Source organism: Centroberyx gerrardi, chromosome 4, assembly GCF_048128805.1.
Source record: "Centroberyx gerrardi isolate f3 chromosome 4, fCenGer3.hap1.cur.20231027, whole genome shotgun sequence".
Taxonomy (NCBI): Eukaryota; Metazoa; Chordata; class Actinopteri; order Beryciformes; family Berycidae; genus Centroberyx; species Centroberyx gerrardi.
In genome coordinates this window covers 23,725,834-23,736,667 of record NC_136000.1, presented here as the reverse complement: position 1 = coordinate 23,736,667, position 10,834 = coordinate 23,725,834, and the positions used below count along the sequence as shown (strand labels likewise).

The 10,834-nt window shown below is 40.5% G+C and overlaps 1 protein-coding gene across 1 annotated transcript; it reads left to right on the top strand.

Annotated features, from left to right (window-relative positions):
• Positions 1-3,582: 3,582 nt before the first annotated feature.
• Positions 3,583-9,485, top strand: LOC139909644 (putative polypeptide N-acetylgalactosaminyltransferase 8). The gene is made up of 11 exons (XM_071896828.2): positions 3,583-3,777; positions 5,288-5,627; positions 5,955-6,121; positions 6,406-6,592; positions 7,034-7,231; positions 7,432-7,546; positions 7,635-7,820; positions 8,146-8,283; positions 8,457-8,549; positions 8,691-8,861; positions 9,138-9,485. The coding sequence occupies exons 1-11, from the start codon at positions 3,603-3,605 to the stop codon at positions 9,255-9,257; spliced, it is 1,890 nt and encodes a 629-aa protein (XP_071752929.1). The 5' UTR covers positions 3,583-3,602; the 3' UTR covers positions 9,258-9,485.
• Positions 9,486-10,834: the final 1,349 nt, after the last annotated feature.

Here is a 10,834-nt window from a genome sequence, read left to right as displayed (position 1 = left end):
TGGTACAACTGAATTCAAAATGGATTCAATTAGGATTTTTGTCATCGATCTAGACACTAAAATCTTCTGTTGTGTCAAAGACCTTAAAGTGGGGTGATGATATATGTTCCAACAGGACAGTGACCCTGAGCATACAGCCAAACCAACACTGGAATGGCTTCAGGACAAGAATGTGAAAGTCCTTGAGTGGCCCAGCCAAAGCCCAGACTTGAATCCCATTGAAAATCTCTGTAATAACTTGAATATAGAAAGAAAGAACAACATGTAGAACAAGAAAGAAGAATGGGAGAAAGTCCCAAAGTCCAGATGTGTTTCAACAAAGTGTTACCTCAGGAGGTTGTTTTGTTTTTTATTTAAATGAGATATTTCTTACGGGGCATTTTCTATAGATTGTTGACAAAAATCGCAATTTTGAATTCAGACTGCTGTTTTATTTTCCTCTCGTCCTTCAGACTATCTTAAGAGATAAAATAACTCAAGATAACTGGATTGTTCAGCTTTCATTAAATAAACATTTTAGATACACATTAGTGGATTTATGAATGTGTGAATTAATAAGTATTCAGTGGCTCCCAGTAATAAATGTGGTTTATACTGGGATTTAAAATGCAATTTGAATGTTATAGAGGCCTTTTAGGATGCTTTTCAGGATATTCAGAGCAAGTATGATCTCCCTGCCTCGTCCTTTGTCTTCTTTCTCCAGCTGTGCTCAGCTTTGCGCGCTTCTGCTGTGCCATGGGAGAGTAAAACTAGACACTCATACTTTTCATTTTATTTTAGATCCCAAATCTGCTGCTAAAGGCATTGCTTCAGCTCTGTACACTGAAGTCCACACACTAATTTAAATCAGCAAACAATTTGGAACAACATCTCTTTATCTTATAGGAACCTTTTAATCACCTTCAAGAATGATTGCATGCCGTTGGAAGCCACCGCATTCGTTGGCAGTGAGAGAATGGCTTTCTGCCTTTTTAGAAATATGCCGGTTGGAATTAGCTGCTGCACGGACGCATAGAGCAAAACCAGCTAACTTGCTATGCTGGGAACTTGCAATAGGGGAAATCAAGAGTTCACTACAATAAATGGCTGGTGCTGGAGTTCAGACATCATTTTCATATTAGACTGAAAGGGGACAGGATCGGAATCCCTTATTTGGGGCCAAAAAATGATGTCACGCTTGAGCGGACATAGGAGAAAAATGAATCTAAATCATCAACAGTAAAGGTCAGGGTTTTTTTTTTGTATTATTCTTTTCTCTGTGAAGCATTGTAACTGCTTGTTTTGAAAGGTGCTATACAAATAAAGTTAACTTACTTCAGTATTAAAGCTGTAGGAGCAGGCTATATGCAGGAAGTTTGTTTGACTAGCCCTCCTGTTGTGTTCGTTTCATGTTAATTCATTCTGTGTTCCCGGTCCAAAATGACCGGCCCATTATAGCTGATTATAAATCCATAATAATACATATATTATCACCTAATGTTGTGTTAGATCTTTTTATCAACTTATGTTCTTGTGAACATTACAAGTTTTGAATTTCTATTTGCTATTTATGGCCTGTAGGCCTCATTGACCTGAGATCATACAACTCGTTTTTGAGTAAAAAAAAGCATAATGTATGGATTATTTTGACTATAACAAATACTTAGATGAAACATTGTGCTATTTATCACAGACTACTTTGTGTCAAAGTTTAACAAGGACATTTGTTTTGAAACCATTTAAATTTTTTAAATAGTGGCACAAAATAACATCTGTTGTGTTCCCGGTCAAAACTGACCAGTATGATTTTATTAGTAAAGAAAGGACATAGGCCCAAAACTACACATGAAAACTTTACTGCATCTTCACTGTCAGTTTCCTGGCCTCTCTCCTCCTCACCAGTGTCATGATCAAAGATAAGATCAAGAGCCTCACATACAGTATATTGTTTGGTCATTGTGCTGCCACAGAATGAATTGTGAGCAAGGCCTCAAAAAAGCTTTATATACCAGAGCTGCGAGAAAAGTTCTATATATTATTGAAACAATGTTGCGATTGTTTGTCAGAATGCCAACAGGTGTGGTTCCCGTGGGGGAAAGATTCTACAACTCAACTACTCTCAACTACATTTTTCAGAGAGAAAACTTGTAAATCGGTCAAATTCGACCGGAACACAACAGGAGGGCTAGAGGTCAGGCTGCTGTCCATGGTGCTGAGCGGCGGTGACTGTGTGCGATGTGAGGGGCAGCGCAGTGGCTCGGCTGTAACATTATATTGCAATTGTCTGCTGTGTTAGATAGCCTATGCCTTCTGTGCCACTGTTGCTGACTGTTTCCAGGTTACCAGTAGCCTACACTCAGTTGTAGCAACAATGGCAGACAATGCCCGAAGTTGAACCTGTTTTTGCGGCAACATGAAATCAAATATCAATATATAGGCCTAGGCCAATAATCAATATCCAACCAAGTGTATTGCTGGAGAGAAAGAACGCACATTTGGACACGCGGTGAGTTCAAAACCAGCTGTCACATGCACACACGCAAACTAACATGCATGGCAGCCGACATATAACATTAAACACTGTGTACATTATTTACATTGTTTACCAATATGTACAGTAGCATGGGAAGTGAAAGAGCGTCCAGAGGTGTATTGGTCCGGTATAAAAAGTTATACTGATTTAGACATGTTTTAGGCAATAGTGGCATTTCAGTCGGGACTAAACATGTATTCAGGTTAATTGAGGCATATGCTGATATGATGAGAGAGATGGGGAGCTTAAGTTCCAACACTGGACAGGTTTCGGTAATCTGCAAGATATGAGAATTCGAAATGAATAGAAGAATGAATAGAATGAAAATCAATTTATTAGGAGTGCAGGCTGAAACGGGAAATTATCATTCACTCACACTGATTTCACTGCAGGCTGTGGGAGCAGGCTGCTAGTCGCACAGCATGTCTGTTTTCATGTCTCCCGCCACCATAGACTTGTTATTGTATGTATTAGTTATTTGATGGTTGGCTTGTGACGTGAATAACCATTAGCCTACTTGTTGATATGAGCATTCATTATTTATTTGCAGATTGTAGTTTTTATCATTAGATGTGATGTTATAGTTGGATTGTGGCACAGAAAATGTGCGGGGGGGGGGGGGGTGTCCTTTTAAAAGGGCCCTGCCACAGGTGCAGGAAACGCAGCAAATTTCCCGGAGTTGTTTCTTCTGTGGCAATTGTTTGCAGTTGACAGGTGTTCGTCGGAGTGCTGTTTGTTCACTGATGGCTGTGGGCGGGTGGGTTTACATTAACTGGGTGTGGACCTATGGTAAAAACTGGCATAGCGACAATTTTTCATACTCCGAGTTAAATTAGAAGTGACTCTTTTGCAGTGTTGGTAACCAGCTATCAGCCAACTAGGTTAATTAGGGACACCTGTGTGTGTGTGTGTGTGTGTGTGTGTGTGTTAGGGATTAAAAATCATCTGTAATCTGTAATCAGACAGACAGTAAAGAATCATCCTCCGCAGCGGTACAACCGGTCAGTCTAGTTATCCCATCTTGGCGTCTGCATGGGGACAACAACGGTTTGTTTTTTTCTGCCTTGTCATTTCCAGTTATTTCCTCAATATGAGAGCAGTGTGGGTGAAGCGGCCAGCCCTGATGCTGGGGGGGATTGGACTCCTCATCTACATGGCTATGTTTTTAAAGAGTGGATATGAGCATGCAGTGGCGACTGAAAGACTGGACTCACCTCGGATGATTAGGAGTTTTTCTGATTTGGAGTCGAGCGTCGGCAATCTCTGTGAGTTGGGGCAATAATTGATCCTTCTCTTAGAAGAAAGAATACTCACATGCACAAGTTAGGGTAATTTATTTATTTATTTGTTTCATTTATGTTTGTTTATAAATCCACGCATCACTAACAAACGTGTGGAAAATTAAATAAATAATACTAATAATTCTGTATGAAATTTCACATTGGCAAAAGTATTAGAAACGTAGCCTAGGTGGGCGGGCATTTTGCTTCCAAAAATGTATGAGGAAAGACTGAGGTTTAAATTCTTTTAAGTCTGTTTTATTATTGAAATTGGAATGTTAAAAATAATAATAATAATAATAATAATAATAATAATAAAAAAAAAAATATATATATATATATATATAAATATATATATATGTGTGTGTATATCATATGAAGAAAGGAACTTTTGTAATTTGTAAAAACTGTCAAATTGCCCAACTAGACCTACATGTTTCTACAGTGAAGGAAATGCTTTAGAGCAGTGATTCCCAAAGTGTGGGCCGTGAAGGTACTGCAGGTGGGCCGCGAGAGGTCATTTACAATAAATAAATAAAAAGTTTTTAATTTTCAATTTTGTAATTAAGTTTGAAATTACCATAAAATATTTATGATTAAATATTTGCATTAAAAAAAGTAATCAGAACTAATAAAACAAAGCCATGGGATTTAAATTACGTGTTATTCTTCATTTATCTGACCTGTTTTTGATCCGGCCGGAATGTGTCATATCTCGTCATTGGCGGGGAATTGTAATTGAGGGAATACTTTATCATTGGCGGGGGAAGAGTAAAAATGGAACGGTGGCTATCAGGTTGCAAAAGGAAAGCTGTTAATGGAGAATCAACCTCCACAAGCGATTCATCAGAAGATCAAAATGAATCCGTGAAAACGAAAAGGACTCGTAGAAAGTACTCAAGTGAGTGCGCCAAACGCCTCAAAATATTACACGGCAATGAGCCCAGCTGTGATGGATTGTAATAACTGCATCAGAAATTATATTTTCTGTCTGTTTTTTCTTCATGTTGATATTGGGTTGGCATTGTGAAATTTTATGTATAAGTGTTTTATTATCCAGTGTCAAACAGCCAGGATACGGGCTTAACAATTCACTATTTGCACTTAATTTCTTACATTTGTTGCTTTACAAATTGTTACGTGTAACGTTATGTGGATGGATTATTAATTTGCACTGCTTTGCCGTATGCCCACGTTCACATGTTCTGTTTATGAAATAAAATATATATAGGGAAATGCTTCATCTTAGTCTCGTGTGTTGATCAGAGGTGTGATTAAAGGGTTGGGTGCGCCGCGGAAGATTTTCAGATTTCAGATTGGGCCGCGGCATTCTTAAATTTGGGAATGGCTGCTTTAGAGGATAAGTATTTTATATATAATTTTTATTGTCTGTTCTATCTTTATTTTCCATAAAAAGTGATTATTCTCCTGGCTCATTTTGCTCTCTCTCTCTCTCTCTCATCCTTTGTTAATCTCTCATTTCTCATTTGTCAAGACAATTTGTTCAAAGCTTTCGAACAAAAGCAGGAAGCCATGCATAAAATGCTTGAAGAGGACAGAGGCAGACGTAGGCAAGCGGTAGAGATGGAAGCATCAGCGGTCAAAAAGCAGCCAGAGCAGGGAGAGCAGAAGAACCAGAGCCAAAAGGAGGCCCCGAAGGAGAAAAAGCCCCAGATACTGTTCCCCAACTCGGCCCTGTTCAAGGAATGGGGGGAGAATCTGTCTGAGGAGGATCAGAAAGAGGCCCAGGCTTTGTTTCAGCAGTACGGCTACAATGTTTTTCTCAGCGATCGCCTTCCTCTAGATCGAGTTCTTCCAGATACCCGGGATCCAAGGTACAGCATGCCTAACTTGAATGTTCTGTGGGTTTGACAGATATCATCAGAAATGATGATAAACAAGCTAGAGGAAGGGAGGGAGTGTTGTAAGGGAACATTTTTTCCCCACCCTTTCCACTGTTCGCTGATATGACGTCCTTTATATTTCTGCACTGCTGCCTAACCTATTCTAACACCTTTAGACGGATAGGAATTTGGAAAGCACTGATGCAAGAGACGAGCGTTTTTGTTTGCAAGGGGTTCACATATCCTCTATTTTTAAGTTTCACCGGAACGTAGAGGCTATGACAAACAATGCAAATGCTCTGTGACTTTTCTGAATAGGTGCTTGAAAAAGACTTACCCAAAGGACCTGCCGAGCATCGGAGTGGTGTTGATCTACCTGAACGAGGCCCTGTCTGTCATCAAAAGAGCGCTCCGCAGCATCATCGACCGCACCCCCAAACACCTGTTGAGGGAGATCATTATGGTGGATGACAATAGCTCTAATGGTTGGTTTGTCTCTTTATCACGAGGACTGTGCACACAAACTTGTGGCCTTTTAAAGCTGTTTTGTAGTGTATTTAAAACGGGTAAATATTCTGCTACTAGATGTTTGAGAGGCACGACTTGCTGATGAAAAATCAAATGATTCCCAAATTGAGATGCCACTGTAGATCAAAAAGATCAGAAAAAAAAGTGTACATAGACCTACTACAATTAATGTATACACTATTTTGAGTCATGCATATTGTCCCCCTCCTGCCAACAAAAAAATGTTTTCCTGTCATACCAGAAAACCTGAAGGGGGATCTTGACTCGTATGTCAAGTCGATTGAGAAGCAGAACCCGGGTCTTCGCATTACTAGAGTGAGGCACAGTGAGCAGCGAGGGCTCGCCCATGCCAGGGTGTCTGGATGGAGGGCCGCTACCGCCGACGTGGTGGCCATCCTGGACGCGCACATCGAAGTCCATGAGATGTGGTGAGAGTGTGGCAAAAAAATCAGTGCTTTTTGTATTCTTGTTGATCATCTACTACGTGTCATTGACTTCTGTAGATGCAGATTGAAAAGTTGGGAGGCAAAAAATTGGAGGAAGAAACGGAATCTGTAATGGTAATGAATGTTATCAGAAAGACACAGGGTCCAAACACTAGGCCAGTTATCCCCCCCCCCCCCCCCCCCCCTCCTTTTTTTGTTTTTTTCCCTCTGTTGGCAATAGATTCTTTGTCTAGGTGTGAGCAAATCCAGCAATCTTGCAGGTAAATATTCAGTAAAGGGCAAGCGAATTATAGACCCCTTGGAAGCCAAAACCCCACTGTGTGAAGTGTTGTTACATTTTGCTACTGTCTACACTGTAATGAAGGAAAATGGAAGCTCTTGCATATATGTAATACTCAGTGTCCCGCCCCTCTCCCCCTCCAGGGCCGAGCCCCTGCTGACCCAGATCAAAGCCAACCGAACGACGGTGGTGTCGCCCGTGTTTGACAAAGTGAACTTCTTCGACCTCAAGGTGGTGCAGTACATGGCAGCAGCGCATGCCTTCGACTGGGCCTTGTGGTGCATGTACGAGAGCTTTATGCCCGAGTGGTACAAGCTCGAAGACAGCTCCATGCCCGGGAAGTAAGTTAAAGTGAGATCGATCCATATTGTTTTGATTTACATACTGAAAGAGTCCAATTAGTGAACCTCTATCGTGTAAAAAGGCCTTGGACGGCGAGGGATTCCTTGTGGTCCAGTGGTCTTGGTTGTGTGGCAGTTACAATCTACTCTGTACAAGATGTTATGAACGGCATAGTAACCATTTTCATCTTTTACTTAAGGAGTCCATCTGTCATGGGGATCCTAGTCGCAGACAGGAAGTTTCTCGGAGAAATCGGAGTGCTTGATGAAGGAATGAAAGTATACGGCGGGGAAAATGTTGAGCTAGGAATTCGTGTGAGTTGAACACACCCCTATCCCATTAGTGATGATTACGTTTTATTGAATTGTATGAAGTTAATGGTGTCTCTTACCACTGCTATAGGTGTGGACATGTGGAGGGACTGTTGAAGTAGTTCCGTGCTCCAAGATTGCCCACATCGAGAGGAACCACAAGCCTTACATGCCGGACCTGAGCCAGGCCATGAAGAGGAACGCTCTGAGAGTAGCCGAGATCTGGATGGATGAATACAAACACAACGTTAATTTGGCCTGGAACGTGCCCTTTAAGGTACTCTGACATATTGCCAAGAAACACACTGCAGAGAAACGGTCTTTATTTCCTCATTATGGCCTACTGTGCGTTTTGTGAGTTAAAGATTACTTCAGGGTGCGGGTTCTACTTCTCAACTACTGTGCGTTTTTCCCACACACTGGTGACAAGACAAACATTCAGAAGGGCAAAACACTTTCTCATTCATCAGCTTGCAAGATTCTGACAACAGGAGTATCTTATGAATACATCTCTTGGCACTTGAATGTGAAGTGATTTTGAAGTTCTGCAATCACAGTATCACAAACACAAACTAATCATGCCCAATTCTCCGCCTCTGCAGGATCATGGGATTGATATAGGGGATGTGACCGAGAGGAAAAAACTGAGAGAGAAGTTGAAATGTAAACCTTTCAAGTGGTACCTGGAAAATGTCTATCCCATGTTGGATTCCTGGGAAAATATAGTGGCCTATGGAGGAGTAAGTTTGGAGTTTATCTACTGTAGAGGTTGTGTGGTGGAGATGGTATGGGTGCACATGCCCACATACAGTATACGCATGTACTTTTCATGAGTCACCACTACCTGTCTTAATAGTGCTTGGTGATAAAGTTTCGCTTGATTTATTAAAACAATTGACTCTCCAACTTATAGATGAAGAACATTAATGCTGACATGTGCATAGACCAAGGTCCTGTGCCAGGTAACACACCCATTGCCTACCAGTGCTTCTACTATGGACCTCAAGTAAGTCAAGCAGCGAACAGTTCTGCTTATCAAAAGAAATGTGGCTTCCTGGAAATGTACGAGTACTAAGAAGAAACCTTGTGCCTGTTGCAGTTGACCTATTTTTTCATTGCCCAATCTGCTACTCTTTTGTTTCTTCAGCACACATATTACCGTAAAAGTGGTGAGCTTTACATCGGTGGCATCAAGTCCCACAAGTACAATGACAACCGGTGTTTGACTGATGACGGCAACAAAGCCAGTGAGCCTGGCCTTCACAACTGCAAAGAGGCTATGCAGAAAGGGATGGGGATTTACTGGGACTTCACTCAGGTACATCCGGATAAACTACTCCCACTTGTTTTGACAGACATAAAAACATAAAATTTTTTATAGTCATGACAGAGATGGGGCATGGGGAATATTCACCTTTTCAATAAAATGGTCAGTAAATGCACCTTTTTAAAGAAGCTGTTGTATTTCCCCTTTGGAAATGCATGTTGTATGAGTTTACATTGACTAGTATGACTGGAAATATTTCCCATGGTTGTCTGAATCTGATGATGTGATGAGATACACCTGTGTTCTGCTCTTATTCTCTTTTTCTAGGGCAAAGAAATGAAGAACAGACTGACACAAAGATGTTTGGAAATTATACAGAGCAAACTTGTAGTGCAAGAATGCACTGGCCAAAGATGGGAAACCCAAAACATAATCAAAGCCTTCTAAGGGGTGTGTGTGTGTGTGTGTGTGTGTGTGTTGGGGGAGGGTTACTGGTGTACTGTTATGCTCATAAATCACTGTGAACAATAGCATCCTAAATGCCTAAAATGTAATTAATTTTAATGGGATGGAAAAGCAAAGTGAGTTTGTAAATCTTGAATCAAACAAGCAGAAATTTGCACTGCCTCTCATGTGTGGGCTTCATTGTACAATAAATCCTATATTGTTTTGGTAGTATTTTTATCTTTCTCTCCATGAGTTGATTTGAATAGAAATGTAAAAGGGAATACCACTCAATGTGCTCGTATTTGTTATTCCCATGTAGTCGGACAGTCTAATCTGTCTATTTCACCATGAACTTCCCCAGAAACCAGAGAACAAAGGATCAAACCTGTGTGGCAAGTTGTGTGGCAAGTTGTAAAGCAAGGATGAGTAACCATGTTCCATGAAGGGCCAAGAGTGTGTACAGTTCTGCACCCAGGGAGTTTCAACCAGAGATGACTAATCTGTGAAATCTCTTGGGGCCTCATAAATGAACCTGACGTGAGAATGTGCGGGCCGTCCCGCAGGACCTGGCGTGCGCACGGTTTTATACATCTGAAAATTTTTGTGAGTACGCCATCTTTCAGTATGAAATCTACGCAGTCTTTTATACATGAGGCCCCTGGTGTTCTCTTTAGTTGGACACATAGTTGGCAACACTCCCTCCCTCTAGTTGTTGTGGCACATAGTTGCCTATCCCTGATGTACATTTTGCCATGGTTTCACTACAGTGAGGGAGACTGATTGTGAAAGTGAAATAGGCCTAACTTGTGCATTTGTGTTCTACGTTGTCATAAACCTGCATACCCTAGGACTTGGTAGCGCAAATGGAATTATGCAGTGACCAAAAAAGTGTTAAACAAATCAAAACTATCTTATATTTTAGATTCTTTAAAGTAGCCGCCCTTTGCCTTGATGGAAAGGCAAAGGCTTTGGAAAGAAATTCATACATGGGCATCAACTTCACTATTTATATTTGTCTAAGAAACACATTTCAAGCATTAAAGCATAAGCCTTTAGATCAAATTTTTAATGAAAACAGAGTACATTCAATCAGATCAAACTTTTGACTGGTAGTGTAGATTTAAGCTATACGCCACAAAAAGCCATTCTTTAGTGATTTTAGAACGGATAAGGAGCATTGTTGGGCACAATGAAGCTTTTACGAAACATCTAAAATACCACAGAATGAAAGAACGAAATGTCCAATACATTTATTTTAATCAATAATTAAATAATTTAATGTTTTTCTTCTACCAAGAAATAAAGTTCTTGAACAGTAGCCAGAGAACGTGGTTGCTAAGCAACATATAATGACTGGTAAGTGGTGACTTTCGGTTGGTGCAATAAGAATTGAAGGTGCTACCATTTTATCATCAATACATCATTACCACATAAATTGTGAGCCACTAGTATAATTACCATAAACAAACGAGACCTACACTGCATTTTACATTGTGTGCCACCATAGATTTTGCAGGGAAATCTGCTGGACGGCTTTATGGCACAAAGTGATATTGGTTTATGGCATTAAACAGGAG